The sequence below is a fragment of the Genypterus blacodes genome, unplaced genomic scaffold, assembly GCF_046128005.1.
Source record: "Genypterus blacodes isolate CSIRO-AG114 ecotype Tasmania unplaced genomic scaffold, CSIRO-AGI_Gbla_v1 ptg000058l_1, whole genome shotgun sequence".
NCBI classification, from domain to species: domain Eukaryota; kingdom Metazoa; phylum Chordata; class Actinopteri; order Ophidiiformes; family Ophidiidae; genus Genypterus; species Genypterus blacodes.
Window position 1 is genome coordinate 7,824,439 of NW_027466870.1, and position 19,487 is coordinate 7,843,925.

Sequence of the window (19,487 nt, forward strand, 5' to 3'; positions counted from 1 at the left end):
CTGAATGTACTTAATTCTACTGGCGTGCTTTGTTGACTTGTCTTTTGGTTTGGCAGTCTGGTTCTTTATTGAGGCTGTTATCAGGGAATCATATGGGGGTTGTGGTACACAGATGTAGTGACCTGTGTGGGGGAGGTGAGTTCATCAAGGCCCAATGCAGCGCTGCGTCTCAGTAAAGCTGTAAATCACCTTACTGTCACAAACTTTCACCAAATATCTACTTTCACCATCATGGACTGACAGCAAAAAAAAATCTATGCTTTTCAAAAAAATAAATGTCTCCCTTTTGAATGAATATCATTTTAATTTTTGTGCTTCCACGTCTAATCTTCTGTTTTCGCACTTTCAAATTGCACCAGTACATTTGTTTCTTCAAATAATTTTGCATTGTGTATATACCTGATTGCTGTGAACAGTGTATTATAAAGGTGCACCCATTTACAGAATCTTAAGTGGGAAGTAGTTGAGTCAGTGTCTTTATCTGAGTGTTGGAGTTTATCGTCAGATGTTTGTGTACACTAAACACATTGTCATATATGAAATAAACATGGAAATTATGCAACACAGCTGTTCTGTCTCGTCCTCTTTATCATTCTGTAGAGTCAAGATGTAGACAAAAGGTACAAAGTTTTTTGTGGCCTGAGAATAGTTTGTAAATGGTATGATTTGGTAATTATCACAACAAAACGACAACGTAAACTCTTCAAGCTAATGCAGCGTCACTTCTAACTACGAGCGTTGCCATGTCTGAAAGTTTTAACGCAAATATTCTTTAATACACATTTCTGTCTTCTGAGTCGTAAACCTGATTATATAATAAAGATTGAATGATAAAACTGGGTGTTCTTTCACTCGAAAAAGCAAATAAACACAATGAATAAAAGAAACAGAGTCTTTGCATCATCATAATTGCATAACTCTGGTCACATTTAGAATCATCCATCCATCCAAATGTGACTCAGCTCGTCATATGGTAAGTGGCTAAAACCAACTGTTTACATGGCTATTTGTTTATTTGTTTATCGTGAATTTTTAATCACAAAATAATAGTAAAAGTAGATTGTAATTTCTCTATTTTGTGATTTTACTCTACGTGACTTGCGGAATACCGTGACTGTTCTTTTTTTCTCACTGCAGATTCCACATATCTGCGCTACCTGGCAACCCACCGGAGCAGCAGCGTTTATGGCGCAGCTAGCTAGCGGATGATTGACACAAAGTAGCTGTCTGAGCTGTTCAGATCTTCGCATCACTTCGCAAGGTGACTGACACCTCCTCTGTCCATCAACAAGAGGGAATCATATCTCACATTTAGAGGAAATACAAATTCGATAACTAAACGAACCTCATCAGCAGGGCGGTAGTTAGCAGTATTAGCAAAAGTTAACACGACGTCACGTTGCTAGCTTCTGTTAACTAAACTCTAGAGTCTAAACTCTGCTTAGATCTCGACAGAAAAATGTGATTATACAGCTGCGAGATGATTTAAGAGCTCATAAGCTTTAATCATTCCAAACCAAAAGTCTTCTGCCTCGCTAACAGCTTGCAGAGCACCTGTGACAGCTGCTGTGAGCAGATGTGGACGTCAGATAAATCTCATCTGTGTGTAATAAAACTCTTATGTGGAAGCTTTGCAGACAATATTTTATATCATATATATCATATTTTTCAGCCAAATGCTCATATATTCAACATTTTTTGACATTTTCCATTCCCCTTTCATTAACCGGAAGATAGTTAGTTCTCCAAAAAGCCGTGAAAAGCTCAAGTGAGAGTTGAAAGTGTTTTTAAATGTATCTCTAATCATCTTCTGCACATTAAAGAGAGAAAAGGCTTATCTAACTCTCCAACCAGCTTTCAGAACATGCGTTATGTTAAATCGTATCCTTCCTTAATGATAAACTTTCACCTTAAACGTCTGTGTTTTAGGTGAACCTTTTATGTACACACACATCCTAAGGTGTGTCTTATTTTTGTTTCTCTCATCTTTGTCTTTGTTTCTTATCTTTCCAGACAGATATTATGGCCTGTCAGTCTGTTGATGTTGCCGAGGGGAAATGTCACACTGGTCTTCACTTAGAGATGAACAGGGACAGGTACAGGCTTTCATCACAATCACATGAAACAATATTCTGATTTATTGTTTGTGTGAGTCTGTCTTAGTTAACTCATAAATCTAGATTAGAACAAACTTTGATGAGGTTATATTTTGAAATGGGGGATCTCCTATATATCTATATGTTTTGCACTTGTCTTCTCTGCAATGCATTTTTCGCTGTATATTTCAGAATCTACATGGACTACAATGCCACTACACCTCTGGACCCTGAGGTGATCCAGGCCATCTCTACAGCCTTAGAGGAGGCCTGGGGGAACCCGAGTAGCAACTATGTAGCAGGTGAAGATCAGAAGATCACTGTCATTCTGGACCAGTATGCTTCGTAATGACTGTTTAGTTGTGAAAGGAATAACAAAGATAATCTAAGTGAAACCTTTTTTGCAATCTTTAGGCGTCAAGGCTAAAGCCATCATCAATCAGGCCAGAGAGAATGTGGCACGAATGGTTGGAGGTAAAGCAGAGGACATCATTTTCACTTCTGGTGGAACGGAGGTAAACGGCACTATTGGTACACTTTTGGGCTGAAGTTGAGAAAATCAGCGTTACGTTTTTTATGCCTTAAAAAAAACAGTAACAGAAACCTTTCACATCCTACAACACATAATCACTCTCACTCGATTGCACCAGTTTGTAGAATGGTTTTGCTTAAAGCAGGTCCACCTTGTTTCAGGCCAACAACCTGGTGCTCCACACGGCTCTGGAGCACTTCAGGAGGAGCTGCAGGACTACAGAGGGAGAGGAAAGGGAGAGGAAGTGCCAGAATGGAAGTGTTGGCATTCCTCACATTATCACCTCTAATGTGGAACATGACTCAGTCAAACTGGTAGCTCAGCAACTGCAGAGAGATGGAAAGGCAGGTAGGAGGAGGACCTGCTGCACACACACAGAAGAATGACCTTTTATTCAACAAATGATGAGTTAAACATGAATTACAAACAGCCTACATTTGTTTTCACTCCAATCTCAAAGCCAGCTATGTTTTTGTCCCAGATGTGACCTTTGTGCCTGTGTCCAAGGTGACGGCCCGTGTGGAGGTGGAGGACGTTCTTGCTGCGGTGCGTCCCAGCACCTGTCTCATCTCCATCATGTTAGCCAACAATGAGACTGGAGTCATTATGGTGAGAGGAGAGTAATCTGTAGTCCGTGGGTTTGTCCCTTGAATGCTGAGACATGTCCATCCTTCTAGCCTGTACAGGAGATCTGCATGAGAGTCCAACTGCTCAACAAACGACGTAAGCAGCCCAGAATCCTGCTGCACACGGATGCTGCTCAGGCTCTGGGGAAGATCCCAGTAGACGCCTGTGAACTGGGAGTGGATTACCTCACCATCGTGGGACACAAGGTCAGGATTCTGCTGTGTGACTGTAAAGATCTCCTATCATTAGAGAAGTGGAAAAGGGAAAATGTGTTATGCGTTGTTTTATTTGTAGTTCTACGCCCCCCGGATCGGTGCCTTGTACACAAACAGCCCTGGAACCAAAACCCCCTTGTATCCGATGCTGTTTGGAGGCGGACAGGAGAGGAACTTCAGACCGGGGTAATGTTCTCCCCTGCCTCACCTGGAGGAGCGTTAGAGAGATGTGTGTGTGCATGAAAGAGTGACTAACAGCTCTAAACTGTGATGAGCTCACTTCTCACTTCTCACTTCTCACTTTCTTTATAAACATTACAGCACTGAAAACACACCAATGATAGCTGGTCTGGGAAAGGTTGGTCTCCTGCTTCACGGTGTCACTTTGAAACATTTCATGGGAAATTTAGATGAGATGACTGTTTTCTTTTCCAGAGTGAATATTACTGCCATTACTAACATGTATGCTTGTTTTATGATGTGTCTATTAGGCTGCAGAGCTTGTGACCTCCAATCTGTCAGATTATGAGCATGGAATGTTAAGTATCAGGAGTTACTTGGAAGAACAACTTAAGGTGAATTCCATTTTATTAAGAAAGCTATTGGGAAATGTTATCTGTGGAATTGTGGTTGTTATAGTTTTATCTTGTTGCTCATACTGCATGAATGCCTGACATCCCAGGCTGCCTTCAAGGAAAGGGTCCACTTCAACAGTCATTTCCCAGGTTCTGATGTCCTTCCAAACACATGTAACGTCTCCATCCTGGGCCCAAGGTTACCAGGTGATGTCATGACTCTTCCCTCTGTATCTTCTGACCCTAACCCTACACCTGTGCCCCTCAGAGGCAGGTCATGACCTGTACATGGCTATTTGTGAACTACAGAGGCCTTTAATGATTCATCTCTCTCCCCCACCTTAGGCTGGAAGGTATTATCCAGTTGTAAGAGGTTGCTGGCCAGTGTTGGTGCCGCCTGCCACTCAGACAGTGGAAACAGGTAAAGACTCATTACGCCTACTGTGTCTTTGTCTGCACCTAAACTTCCTGAGTTGTGTAACTGACCTCTCCGTGCTGTGCTGTCCTTCCATCAGGCCCTCCCACATCTTGCTGAACTGTGGCGTTCCCTCAGAGGTGGCAGCTAATGCCTTGCGGCTGAGCGTGGGCAGGGGGACGACTAAAGCTGACGTGGACGCAGTGGTTGAAGACTTGAAGGTGACCGTGAAACTGCTGGAAGAAACGGACTGATGGTTTATGGAAACAGACAGACAGACGTGGGTCAATCATGAATGTACGGAATGCATCAGGAATGCATTGTTACAGTAACTGCTCATGTAAAATGAATGAAATATCTAATATAAATAATAAAAGGGAAGAACCTGCAGTGACCTGAGGAGTCGTGTTGTGGAGGGATGAATTGCTTTATTCTGTTGAAAGGCCATCATCAGCTTTCATCATGTCATGTGAGTATTTAATCAGCTAATTGTGTCTGTGGAGGACAGGAGAAACCAACAAGTCTTTATCCCTATCAAATATTGCCATAAACCTTATTTCTTCACATAAACTGACACACCTGAATCAGTCAACCATCTCATATTGTGTTATACATCATAAAAAAATATTCAGTGTGATATAATGTGTTGTTTCTAATGTTGTGAATGTAACTGCTGTGTTTTATTCACACAGGCTTCAGCATGAATTTTTAAAATAATTGTAAAAAATAAGACTCATTGTAATCCACCGTGCCTCTGTGCCGACTTCTCCCATTACTTAAGTTTCCGTGCTGCCTCAGCTCCCTCATCTCCAGTGAAGCGAGGGTGCCTGTGCCAGCATATGGTCACTGCCCCACAAAAGAGAGCAGGAGGCCACGAGTGCTCTGCATTCACCCGTCTTTCATTACCTTTCTATCTCACTGGCTCTGACCCCCTCCTCTCTCAACTGCCATGCTGGCCAGCTGGCTCCTGCTCAGGTGTCGCTTCTCTGGCATGGGAGGAGCCCGTGCAATTTTATATTGGCATTTTTGTCACTTTGTGCATGAGCTGATGATGGTAAGCTACTGTGAAGCAGGGAGCTCCTCTGAGCCCGTTCTGTCTGCACTAACCAGCTCATAGGGCCGAGGATGGTGCTTCACCGGGCCATCCAGGCGGCCCGGGCAGGGGATCTCTCCACCCTGAGGGAACTAGCATCCTCTGGTCACCTCTCACAAGTCATCACAGATATCCAAGGTGCCGGCCCAGTGCACCACGCTGCACGCTGTGGACGGCTGGAATGCCTGCATTTCCTGGTCAGAGAGTTTGGGCTGAGAGCTGATGCCAGGGCCTTGAACAGAGCTACAGCAGCACATGATGCAGCAGCTACCGGCCACATCCGGGAGCTGCAGTGGCTGGTGGACCAAGGAGGCTGCAACATTGAGGTAAATGTAACCACCGGGAGAGCAAACCAGCCCAAGATCTCTGCTCCCCAGAAGAGATGCCACATGTTCAGCTCTCCTGTTAATTTCTGACTGTGTGTTAAAGTTTAAGCAGTGGCTTTAAACTGCCATCAAACCGATCCCAGAGTGGGGTTACATCACTGGAGTTGTAAAAGGTACTGTACGGTACCTTTTCAGATGTATTACAAGCTGATTACATCACACGGTGTTGACTTACTCGGTATCCATTAGTATTATGTAGCAACTGTAATTATGTCCAGATGCTTCAGAGGCTCTCCCACTGAGGACGGCGATCAGTGAGAGTTAAGTTTACCTTTGTTATAAAAGGACATAACTTCATCTGCAGATTGCTGCTTAAAATCAACCAGCAGTCCACATCAAATGTTCCATCTTATCATTTGTTAATTCTAATGGAGATCAATTATTATTTTTCTAATTGGAAGTCTCTGTTATAATCTACTGTAGCTTTTGAAGTCTGTTGGGCCGAAGTCAAAAGGACAAAGTGTGACTGAATCCATAAAAACTGTTTCCCTTGATACTTTAGCTGCTCTTTGATCAGGCTTGCTATATTGCTTTGAAATGAAATGCACATGTTGACATACTGGGCTTTATCCTTTGTGAATATGAGTAATCTCCAGAATAAGCATGCAGCTCTCTTTTTTGCCTACATGGACCTCCCAGTTGTCTGAATGTTTCCAGGACCAGGATGCTGCTGGAGCCACCGCTCTTCACCTCGCAGCTCGGTTTGGTTGTGTGGAAGTCATTAAGTGGCTGCTTTCTGTCGGGGGAGTGGCTGAGGTGGAGACCAACTGTCGAGCTTTACCTGCTCACTATTCTGCAGCTACAGGGGACCTCACCTGTTTAAAGCTACTCGTTCAGCATTCACCTGGGTAAGTTCACAGCCTCCAGTGTTGTGTCCCATCCCTGATGTTTCTTTGAATGAATAATGGAGGACGAAGCTGAGCTTTGATTATGAATTTCCTTCAAAATCAGAACAGTGGTTCCCCCTGATTATCAAAATGAAGTCAGTTACACTCACTTTGATTCACATTGTTAAAATGATTATAACTTATTATAAACACAGAATATTTTGTTACATAAATTCATGTTCATGCTCATAATTGAACAACTGGAATTTACAATATATTGGTTGGCTAAGCGAAGGGAACATGTGATATGTTATTCCACCCATGACTCCCCTCTCATCTTCAGCCCTAAACCTGAGACAAAAGCACTTAGAAAGTCCCAGATAAAGCTCTGTCCACTTCCTCTCCTTGTTACAGAAGGGTATGTGTCATATGCATGACGCATAGCAGGGTCAGAACATCACATGTGACCATCAGTAACCTGTGAATAATATATGTCTGAAGATCCATTCAGTCCATCACATGTCAACCTTCTGTGTGTGTTGAGGTTCAATAAGTAGGCAAAAGTAAATGCAACCCTACAGTGTCCATGCATTTTCCATGTTTGCCACGGCTGATTGAGTTCCGTGGCTGATTGAGTCTCTCACCACTGCAAAGGATGACAATGTGAAGGAAATCTTTCCTTCAACATCGCTTTGAAGAGGATTTTGAAATGTTTCTACTTTTATCGAAAGAAAATCGCCTGGACAAAATTATTGATACCCGTTTGAAGAGACAATAAATCATTGAAAGTAGTGATCTTTCAACCTATTGACTATTTTCTTTAATTAATAACAAAGGTCTACTGCACGTTTGTCCCTTTGAATAGGCTGAATGACTTTACAGTAGATTGAAGATACTAATAAGAAACTAAAGAATAGATGAAAACCAAATGAGAAAATTATCTTCATATCAAATCAATGCTATATATGAGGCTCTGGTACTGGTCCCAGCACTAATGGCATCATTTTAAGCAATCCCCATTGTTGATGTACTGAATATTTGGGTGCAGGTGTGTGAACCATCAGACGAGCCTTGGTGCGACCCCCCTGTACCTGGCCTGTCAGGAGGGACACCTGCATGTGGTGGAGTATCTGGTGAAGGACTGTGGAGCTGACGTCCACCTCAGGGCCCATGATGGGATGACCTGCCTACATGCTGCAGCCCACATGGGCCACCATGCTCTGGTGGCTTGGCTGGTTCGTACAAAAGCACAGGAACACAGGCACAAGAAAAACTCTGTAAACATGTAACTGTGTTTTCTGATCTCTATATACCAACTCTCCACTTTAATCTTGTTTGATTAATTCACAGTTGACCTCCTCAGATGTCAGCTTGTCCTGCCAGGACAGAGATGGAGCAACTGCTCTGCACTTTGCTGCCAGCAGGGGCCACTATTGCATTTTGGAGAGGCTGCTTCATATGGGTTCGAAGGTCATCAAGGATTACTGGGGAGGGACCCCGCTTCATGATGCTGCAGAGAATGGAGAGCTGGAGGTGGGACATCAATGTATTCACAAAACAATAATGATATATGTCGTTGGTCTAATGTTATTGCCTGTTCTGTCTCTCAGTGTTGTAAAATCCTATTGGCCAATCAAGCAAACCCCTCAGAACAAGATATTGATGGGTTCACAGCAGCAGAATTGGCAGAGTACAACGGACACTCAGAGTGTGCCAGACATCTCCGTGCCATGGAGAAAGATGTAAGCTCTCACTCTTCTCTGCTTTTTATTCTTCACATTCTCATGGGTTGTGGCCTTCGTGTCAGTCCTGTCCAGCTGTTTACCTTGGCCTAAGAATCAAAGCCAGATTACGGTCAACAGCAGACATCTGGAAGTTCTTGGAATCACTGTGAATCATTTTCTTAATTTGTGACATGTATTTAATTCAACTTAAGCCTGTCCTTTGTAAGAGCCACTCTGTCCAATCAGTGTGAGTGTGTTTCTCTTAGTTTAAGAGGTTAATAAGGCATTACAGGCAATGATGTCGTGAGTCTGTGTTCTGGAGGGGATTGTCTTTGTCACTCTCATTTTGCCGGAGAGGACTCTGTGAGATCGCCTCTTTTGTTTTGTGTGGAAAGCACGACACTCCAGTAATGGGATTGATGAATATTTTAGTGTCACACCTTGTTTGGAATGGTTGTCTGTTCAGAGCCGAGGCCAGAGCAGTAAGAACGGCCCTGCAGCTGCTCTACTCCTTTACTCCGTACAGCCTGTTTAGTTCAATCAATCTCTTCTTTGATTCATCTTTCTTTCTGGTGGCTGTGTCATAATTGAGCCCAGTGCTTGGCAGTTGATAGTCATATTTAAATTTGAGCTCCTGGAGTTGTTTGGTCTAAGGCAGTGGAGAATACCTTTAACTGAAGGCTGTCAATGAACTTGTTGAACCTTAAAGTCTCCCAGCTGTCCTCCTCCTGCAGGACATTCTTCCCTCCGCCGCCTACAGGGGCAGACAACACAGCGACGTGAACAGAGTAACGAAAGCTGTCAGCCAATTGAAACTATGAATAAGTCATCAGAGAAGAGCAGCACTCATACATGAAGAGGACGATGATAGCGAGCCAGTGAGGCGTGGCTGCTGAGCTCCCTCCAAAATAATCCTCTATCAACAATGGAGAGCTAATTAGCACAGGGGCAGCAGCCGCAGCGTCAAACACAGCCGGAGCCGCCGCCAGCTAAGGGCCTATCAGTTACCCCTCTACTGCGGCTCAGGTGGAAGGCCCAGAGGCTGAGCACGTTATGAGATCCACGAGCTTAAGTTTCAGCGTTTTCACCATTCTGATGCCTGGAACTGGCAACACTATCCCTCTGTGGATTTGGAGAGCAGGATGTCATTGGCTTCAAACACACGTTTGATTGTGTGTCATGTTTTTCCAGGGTCTTGGAGGTGCCACGATTGTCACCTCTGGATACTGCACAATGTTAAGAGCAGTCAGAATGCTGGATAAAGTTTCTTGGCTGTGTGTGTTTTGGAGCCGTAATGGCAGGCGTGATGTGAACTCAGGGTTCATCTCGCTGGAATAACACATCCATTCATATCCATTCATAGAGCATTAGTGGAGCAGAGCAGGTGATGCTGTGAATCTTACTGTCCCAGAGATGAGCTGTAGAAGCAGACATGTCTTAATTACATTTCCGGCGGTGTTGCACATTTGTCGAGTGGCGTGTCGCTCTGTTGTTTCATCAGGTCTTAAGTGTCAGGCACATAATCTCATTTCCGAGTAGCGACCTAGATGGATCGGTACATTGACCGCAGAGTTGTGTATTTGGCCCTTCTGCATGTTTGGAGCGCTCACAATGGGGTCAGACTCTTTAGTTTCGCTCCCTATCAACTGCTCCTCCTCATCACGCATCTCAGGAACAGCTGCAATCAAATAAACAATCTTTGGTGTGAGGTTTATTTCACAAATATTTATGGCTTTCGCTGTTCATTCACAACCTGGGAGCCAAAGATTGTGTTTGACTCTTCTGGTATTTTTAGAATCCTTGCACTGAAGGAAAACGCTGTCGTCTCATACATCACTCTGCTTTTTGGACTCAGCCTACATTTTTGTCCCTTTTTTTTTGAGCTGAGAGGAGGAAAACACGTCGGAGAGTCGTTGTTATTTTAGTATCAGTCGCATTTTTAAAATTCAACTTAACAAATCTGAACTAATGAACTTACTGTGCTCTCACTGTATCAAAGATAAAGGAATTTGAAGGCATGCTTCTCATTAAAGCTTTCACTCTCATCAGGTCTCTGGATCTAAATCTTCCAAAGCCCTGGCGAGATCACAGTTGCATGTTTATCACAGATGTGGAGATCTTCTACAATACTGTAAAGCTTTAGTCAAAGCCCAACACACCCCGTGACAGCCTTTACTTATTCAACTCTGAAAATATGTAGTGTCAGGGGTAAAACAGGTTTAACTCTAACTTAGATAGGAGAAGGATTTAAGGTTTAAACTTTGTGAAACCTATAGATTAGTGACCGTATTGTCGGCATGAGACAAAGTAGACATTGTCTGCATTTTCCACATTAACAATCAAAAGTTCTGCCATCTATCCAGGCTTAAGGTGTCACGTTTTGTTTCCGCTGTCTCGTTTCGCTAATCATCTTAGGAGGACTTTGCCAGAAAATGCTCGATGCGTTAAGTTGTTCATTCAATAGAGGCGAGTGGAAAAAGCACCTGAACACGCAGGATAAAATGTCCCCTTTCCAGCTGCTTTGACAGTCCTCCGCTGATACCTCCTCTCGTGCAACAACACAGCCATTGGTTTGCCCGTGCATTAGTGACATTAGCGGCCATCCTATCCCTACCGTTAATTATTAACCGCATTCTCCGATCAGAGTTTATTGTTTATTGCCTGGCGGCCCTTGGCCACTGGCAGAGATGTTGACGATGGTGTCAAACGAATGCTCGCTGATCTTAAAGTAGTGTCACATCCTCGATACGGAGTGTCTTCCCGCTGGATGCCTGACTGCACGAGTCAAACCCGGCTGGAGCTTCAGCGTGCCGTGCAGAAACCTGCGCCCAACACAAACTCAAGGTCAAGGTTAGTGAGGTTTAGATTTGAATTAGATTAAACAAATTCACCTTTTTAATACCTTTGTACACCATTTGGCTTATTTCTTTCTGGTGTTCTTACTTAACTTGTTTCTGGGTTGGTTTCCTCTTCAGGGAGTTCTGAGGCTGAGTGATCATTTTTGTAACATGAAGGCTTTTGTTTGTCCTCTAAGAGGCCCTAGAAGGCAGAGAGGTTTGGCAGTATTGTAACGATATTCTGATCACTTATAACCACTTACGGTTAGGCATGACTAATACTTTGGGCTCATGTCTTATATTAGGAGCTTGTTATATTATGTCATTGGTGTTGTTTTAAAGACTGGTTATGATTTGATGTTTCTCTGCTTTGTTAGTAGATAAAGAGTTTTATTGCTGCAGTAGGTGGAAATGGGTTAAATTAAAACACACATATATCCTTTGTTTAATGTTTATTCCGTGACATTCTATTGGATATGGATCTATTTTCTAAGATGCAGATAAGGTGCAGATCAATTAGTTTATCTGTGTTGAGTTAATATGAGGTAAAGGATTGAGTGGTGAGCGTATTGTAGCCTCAGAAGCACTCACCTCCTCTGTGCAGGAAACCCTATCACTGAGAATCTATTAAAGTGTGAGTGGACATGTATTTACACTAAAGACTTCTGTGTATAATGTATACCAACTGTATACATTCCATGTTGCAATTTATCACCGAGAACCTGAATATTTTACATGGAAACAGGCTGCTTTGAATGATTGATTCCAGAACATAAAGTTGTGAGACATGTTACTTAAGATACACACAGTGTTCTGAAATACTTTCAAGTCTCTGATGGATTGACCCACAGGGAGCACAGATTACTCTTGCTGCACGTCTGTCAATGTGACAGCAGTGAGGAGCTGTTTCTTCACTCTTTGCTCCTAATCTGTTGTGATCAGGGTCTTTGTGGGCTCAGATAGAGGGAGAGTGGATCAAGGCCAAGACGCAGTGAGGCTATCTCTTTCCGCGTGGCAATTGTGATGGGGGTGCTGATGAAAACCAAATGTTCTCTGGCCACTGGGTCTAATTAAACACACGCAAGGACCAGTTCATCGTAGCTTTTAGGACATTGAACTGTTACGAGAAGGGTCACAAAGGAATTGGGTTCGCCCCTTTCCCAGCCTCTGTTTATCTATTTATGTATTGCACAACTTCGGGGAAATGTATTCCTCTGCCTGAGCACTGTCACAGCATATTTTGTGCTGTTCGACATCAAAGTGCCGCGTGAGAGGAAACGGCAAAGACCACCTCATGGAAACAAAGCACAACAGCATGTAGCAGCATATTAGGGCTGCCTTTGATGTTTTGGTTACTAATAATGTCCTTGGAGAGCTGAATTTGATATGCATTCTGCATGGAGTCCATTAGGACAATACAGGTTCATTAAGGGGGATCTAAATGTTTCCATACATCCCACATCCTTCCTACAGTGGTGTGAACTGTTGGCAATGTAGTCAAGGTTGCTTACTTTCCTCTGTGCTTTGTTTGTTTTACACGGTGCATTTCTCTGTTGCAGCCCTCTCCTGGAGGCAGGGTGTTCCTCCTCCTCCTCCTCCTCCTCCTCCTCCGCTCCTTAAAAAGTCTGAAAATGTCTCGTAAAATATAAAGACTTAGACATAAAAAATCAAAATAGGCATTTTATAAATGATAGCGTTGTTTTTGTTTAGCCTAAGCTAAAGTACACTTCTATATTTCATATAAATATATCCAAACAATTACTCTAGTGATGACAAAACTCATAATGCATAAATAAATGACACCAAGCAGTCTATTGCCTTTCCTTACCATGTTCCTACCTAATACACACTCTACCTTTGTGCTCAAGTTCATATAGATACATACATGATTTTCTTATCTTGGTACTTACCTGCAGAACTAAACTAATTATTTTATACATTGACTTGGATTCAATGTAGAGTACACACACCAATTGAAGTGTCTTTTTTTATTGTCATGTCAATAAGCTTTACAATCCTCATACAGTAATGAGTCCTAATGTTAAAGAATCCTGTCACTAATCAATACCATTTTCAGCCTCCGTGTGTGGATAAGCCCATTGAGCAGCCCGTCACTCCCCAGGAGGAAGGAGTGAAGATAAAACGAGCAGTGTATTGTCGTTCCAGCAGGAAGGACTACTACGGGAGCCTGAGTGACACATGCAGGGACAGTGACAGCAGCAACACACTCATGGATAGTTTAAAGGTAAAACGTGCTGACTTTTTATCATGTTATGTTAGATTCTATTGTTTTCCACTTTATTTTGTTATTTTCCATGATAAACCAATGGGCTCTCTCTCTTTGTATTCTCTTCAGCAACCTGAGAGTGAGGAGTCCCCCCAGGCACGATACCCACCACCTCCTGGTTCACCTCAGGAGCCTCCTACCCAACCAGAGAGAAGCACTTTTGCTAGACTAGAGCAGGTTCAAATAGCATCGTCCGGTAAGAGGAGGAGTTCTTATTTCTTAGTAATAACTCACTTACAAAAGCAAAATAACTTAAGAATAGAAATGTGTGTTTCATTAAATTGAAATTCAGGGTGACAATAATGATTTGTCTTGCAGTCATCAAAGGTTTCATTCAGCCCAAGTGCACCAGAGATGAGATCAACGCCTCCACAAATGACACCATGCTGCCTGAAGCAAACCGTCTGGCTGAATCAAATCTCCTTGGGGACATGAACTCCATTAAGTCTTTGAAGAAGTCGACCCTATCAGGAGTCTTTACTGGACAAGCTGTAAGTACAATAAGCTTCTCTTCTTTTCCTGTGCAGCTAACATGCTGATAACCTGCATGTTTACTTGTGCCCTGTGCAGAATAAGATGGTGGTTCTGCCCACTGAAGAGGCCAACCTGTCAGACATCGACTACCTGGTGCCCACCCATGATGAAAAAGGCCAACCCATCGCTGAGTGGAAGAGACAAGTCATGGTGAGACAGCTGCAGGCCAGGCTGCTGGATGAGGAGAATCAGAGGAGAAAGGTGAAGACACTGTTACATTATTCATCTGTATACATGCAGATCGGTTTTAGAGCCAGGTCACTTTTATTAAAGGGTTATGAAATCACACAATGCACTTTGTAAACCCGAATCCTATCCTTACAAAGTCATTGTTGGTGCTACATGGGATAGTTTAAGAATCTGAGAAACCCCTAATCTCTGGAATTTCACACAAAGTATCTTTAGAGTTTGTAGTGAATGGTGAGAAAAAGTAAAAAAAAGAGTGTTAGTTCTGCAGTCAAAATAGCTTTGTTAATGCGAGCGGTCAGAGGAGAAAGACCAGACTGGTTCATGCTGGCAAGAAGGCAGCAGTTACTCAAATAACCACATGCTATACACGAGTGTGCAGAAAGGAAAAGTGGTGGTAAAAGCACAACATGCCAGAGGTTCCAGGTTGCGTTCCTACAATCAGTAGCGATATGCTCCAGTGGGCACAGGACAGTCAGACTGGGGTGTAAATAATCCCAATCAATGGTTCCATTTTGTGTTGTGTCAGGATTGATTGGTGTTTGCTTGGCACACATTAAGCTCCTTACAAACAATTTTTCGCATATCTTGATTACCACAGCTTTTGGACGGTGACCTTATCGTGGTAAGGGAACTTGAGAACACAAAAGACCTCTTAAGAATGGAAATGACTCCTGGGAGGTTCGAGCAAAGCGGGCAGAACAAAGATCAGGTGGTCAGATGGAGCTTGTGGAGTTAAGGAAAGGCAGATAAGCAATGGAACAGCTGTTTGGACCGATCACCCACTCAGCTGTGTAATACCCGATTACTGAAACTGAAAACGTGGCGACTCACCCTCAGAAAAAGCTGAGCTTAATGCGCTGCTTTGTAAAGGAAAAGGTGAGAGGCCGAGGCTGGAGGAGTGTGTTACAGCTGAAGAAGTCAAGACTGAGGATCAGCACGTGGAATGTAAGAACATTATATCAGACTGAGAGGGAGCGAGGTAGAGAGCCATGGCAGATGACGCAGACGCTTTTAAAGGAAGGAACAGGACTAAATGCTTAATGCTAAACACTACCTGAATATTGTTACAGACCACGTCCATCCTTGTTACGGCTTCTTCTGATAGGAAAAACGTGTCACAAAGTACATCATACAGACAGTTCATATTGTCACAATGAAGGAATGACAAACAAGGAGACCATATGAGTCACAATGTAAAGATGTACTTTGTCTGAAAGTGACATAGGATAGCTGAAGAAGGTTGTGCTTCATGATGAGGTAGAAAGAAAAGCATATCTAAAGAAAGATACCAAATCAAAATCAAACATGGATAGATGGAGGAATGAATAATATGATAAGATATGAACTGGAGAGATGAAGATTGCCATTATGCTCAGCGGCTCCACCCTGCATCATCTCTCTGCCTCATGAGACCACAGTCAACAGGAGCGGATGGACAGATGGCTGTCACAGTGTGCTGTACTCGTTTATTATACAGCTAAAAAAAACATGATGTACTCCTGCCTGTGTTATATGTATTAATTTTGGCAGTTGATAATTCCATAAATATAACAACAAATTATTAAAGGACTGATTTATGGGATCGTAGTGAGGGAGTCGTTGTCTCTTGGGAAGCGTTCTAGCAGCTGTACAGCCAGAGAGCCAATGTCAGGACGCTGAACAGTACATATGGGCATTAATGCCTAGTCGGCTGTTCCCACAACGCCTGAACTCTCTGACATCACATCTATAAAAGTTCCTCCATTATTTATGAATTCCTGCTCCGAACTGTGAGACTAAAAAGATATTCCTCCGTTCTCCAAGTGCACTCGTATTGCAACATGTTAGCATTCCAGCCTCTTCCTGTCGATGGCGGGATGAAGGCAGCTCTTGAAGTGATTTATGAACAACCAAAACAATACATTAACTGCCATGTTTTTCAGATTATTTTTTAATTAGACGACCCGTGACAGTCCAGGGTGTGGTCCTTCATCCAATTAGCTTTAGGAGGGGTTCGCCTTGTCTGTGTGAATGAGCGAACCATCAAGCAACTAGAATACAGCCCACTTCAAATGACATCTGTCCCAAACAAATGCCTGCTGAGCCAAGCCAGACCACAATGAGCAAAGCAAAGACCGTGGACTGACTTTGTGATTTCAATCTAAATCTGCAATACACGGAATACGAATCACATTTGGAAATTCCAGTTATTTACTTTTGTATTGATTATATTAGACAGTGGAGAAGTGAAGGGAGACACAGGAGAGGTTAAGATCTGAGCCTACAAGTGGAGTTCCAGAGTTCCAAACATTTCATCATTTAAAACTGTATCTGCCTGTGTCTGACTGTTGATTGGCTTTTCCTTTACAGGAGAATGGGCATAGATATGCCAAAGTCAGCTGGAGGTACTCCCAAGCCCACAATGCCATCCTGGGTCCCTCTGGTGAACTTCTCACTGAGGATGACCTCATCTACCTAGAAAAGCAGATCGCCAATGTCTCCATGCAGAAGAACTGTAAAGGCTACGAGCTGGAGCTGGCTCGCCTCGCTGAGGAGCTCACACACATTCTGCCAGCACCCATAGTGAACATCACAGTCAACACACAGTTCAGAAACTTCACCAGTCAGGTCCCTCTGCCTGTGTGGTGCGGTCGCATCTCAGGCATCGTAAAGAGCATGTCTCTGCTCCTGGCCAACCTGACTGATCAGCCCTTCTGCAAGATGCCCAACACTGAGCTGATCAGCGTGTTCTCCCAGACGCCACACAGACAGAACTCCACCCGGGGACGTAGGGAGATGATAGAGGATGAGATGCATGATTTTGGAGTGTCAGTAAGGACTCTGAAGTCCAACTTTGAGAGTCAGAATTCAACTTCTTCAGATGATACAGAGGAAGCTGTCATGCTGGAGCCTTCCACACAGCTTGAGGCGACAAAGCTGCCTCCAGATCCAGAGCCTGAATCCTTGACTGCGGCCCCAGAAACAGACCAGAACAGTGACTCTGGTATCGACTATGATGAGAATGTTGCAGATGTTGCAGATGTGCTAGAAAGCACCAGCCTTAGGAAGGAGCGTATAGTGGTGCTGTTCTTAGGTCACTGGAAAAAATCAGCATATACTGTGACACTGAGGAGTAAGGATGCTGCCGAGAGGAAGATGAGCAGCGGGGTCTTAAGGATGGAGGACAAACCCGGGTCAGGCAGACGGGGCAGCGAGGACAGCGCCCAGACCAAGATGATGAACAGTTCTCTGGGACATTACTTCAAGCAGAGGAGCGCTGTCAACAAGATGCTGGGAAACTGGAGGAACATGATCTCCAGCGTTCCATCCAGACAGATACGCAGGTAAGGCTGGGCTGTATCTTCATTCATTCAAATTAACAGCACAAGTACAAAGTTCAACCGTCTACAATTAGAAGAAAACACTCACATATGCAAACAAAATTCATCCTAGGCAGCTCGGAATCAATAACCCACAAGTCAAACGTTCGGAAAGTACAAACAGACTCTTTCTCACATTGTGGCGAGGTAAACAATAAGCTACAACCTTTTGAGAACTGGTGGAATTACATCACTATGGCAACCGGGCTGTGATGTGTGTGAAGCGACGGTGGGAAAAATACACAACTGTACTGCAGATAGTTTCCCTGCAGACACCAGGGGTCTCTAGCTGGTTGTGCTATAACATTTAGTTTGGCAATGAGGGCTTTTACTTTATTTTGTTGAACTCTTAAGGCAAGGCAGTGTGAAGGTCATCCTATAGCGTCATTCAGACACACAGGCAAAGTGTTTACAAAAGCATAAAGATACACAAGTATAGATCAAAGAATTAATAAGAAAAGAGGAAAGCATAAAAGTCTGAATTTTATAAAATAGCGTAAACACAATAAGGCAAATATAAGATTTAAAAGTGAAAGGTCACAGTGCAGTGGCAGCTCTTAAATAAATCGCCCCATGATTTAATAAATGCTTTAACAAATCAAGTTTTAAGCCTTGATTTACTGCACTTTAATATCTTTTTGGACTTTGCTGTGTTTATGCTTACATGCTATGATAAAAAAAAGTTTTACTAGCCAGTGGCAAAGCTCCAAAGTCTCTGTGAGGGGTTGCAGTTGTGTTGCAACAGTCAGGAAGTAGAAGTAGAAGCAACGCAGTCCCTAAATGAGAATGCCATGTCCATGTGAACCATAGGATGCCTGTAAAAGCACTAACAGAAAGACAAACACGATATACATAAGGTTCTACTGCACAGCCTGAAACTCGAATGAGCACAAACACTTTTTTGCTGTGGTCAGTGTTGCAGCCTTAACGTCACTCTCCATGTCTCCAGGCTCCACAGGCAGCAGGCCCTCTACTCCCCAGAGCAGTTCCTACCTCGTCTGGAGGGCGTTCCAGTGGAATACGACAGCCTGACCCTGGATCTCTTCATGCTGGGCTACTTTCACATCCTGGAGTTGGAGCTGCCAGTGGATGAGCGCAAAATGAGGCACCTGCTGTGTTTCGAGGTGTTTGATCACGTGGGGAGCTTTCCCTGGGAGCTGGTCAGGGACTTCCACAAGGCGGTCATACAGGACATAGAGGCCGGGAACCGCGAGTGGAAGGACGGCTTTGAGGACATTAAGACAAAGTTCTTTGTAAATGCAGTGAGTCAGTGTGAATGCAGTACGGAGAAGGAGAAACGCGCCTCTCTGGAGTTCAGACGGGTCCCCAAAGTCATCGTCCAGACCCCCACCCCCGACGAGGGCCTCACACACGGGGGAAGTGACATTTCCAGTTTTAGCAATGACGAAATTTGTAAATACATCGACCGTAGCTTTGCTTTTTGGAAAGAGAAGGAGGCGGAGATTTTTGACTTTGAGTAGTCGTGTCATCTTTTGATACTTTTCTATGGTTTGTAGTCCGTTTTTAAAAAGTGTTAAGTGTTTTTTGTGTGTTTTAGTGAGAGAAACCTTCTTTGTTTTGAGATAAATGAAACGCAGTTCTTATGGAAAATATTACCAGCATGCTCTCTAGGATCCTTCCAACAATATTACAAAATAAATCATCACACAGATACCTTCGTAAAGTCATTTCTTGGAAGGCGTATTCATTATTACCTCAAACCTCATTTGATTCATATTACATCTTATTTCATTTGTTATCTCAGTTCAACCCCCCTGCCCCCCCCTCCCC

General features: G+C 43.4%; 2 protein-coding genes across 2 annotated transcripts; both read left to right on the forward strand.

Moving 5' to 3' along the window:
• The first annotated feature begins 891 nt into the window (after window positions 1–891).
• On the forward strand, window positions 892–4,859 carry scly (selenocysteine lyase). The gene is made up of 14 exons (XM_076153173.1): window positions 892–973; window positions 1,138–1,261; window positions 2,014–2,096; window positions 2,289–2,398; window positions 2,511–2,611; window positions 2,790–2,976; window positions 3,110–3,237; window positions 3,306–3,461; window positions 3,550–3,656; window positions 3,792–3,828; window positions 3,962–4,045; window positions 4,153–4,252; window positions 4,391–4,466; window positions 4,561–4,859. Exons 3-14 carry the CDS (start codon window positions 2,023–2,025, stop codon window positions 4,712–4,714), a joined length of 1,314 nt encoding a protein of 437 aa, XP_076009288.1. The 5' UTR covers window positions 892–973; window positions 1,138–1,261; window positions 2,014–2,022; the 3' UTR covers window positions 4,715–4,859.
• A 141-nt stretch (window positions 4,860–5,000) lies between these two features.
• Window positions 5,001–19,384, forward strand: espnla (espin like a). Its single transcript, XM_076153171.1, has 11 exons — window positions 5,001–5,879; window positions 6,597–6,787; window positions 7,815–8,001; window positions 8,117–8,299; window positions 8,377–8,508; window positions 13,405–13,572; window positions 13,684–13,810; window positions 13,933–14,105; window positions 14,185–14,349; window positions 16,687–17,660; window positions 18,646–19,384. Exons 1-11 carry the CDS (start codon window positions 5,586–5,588, stop codon window positions 19,175–19,177), a joined length of 3,126 nt encoding a protein of 1,041 aa, XP_076009286.1. The 5' UTR covers window positions 5,001–5,585; the 3' UTR covers window positions 19,178–19,384.
• The last annotated feature ends 103 nt before the right edge of the window (window positions 19,385–19,487 follow it).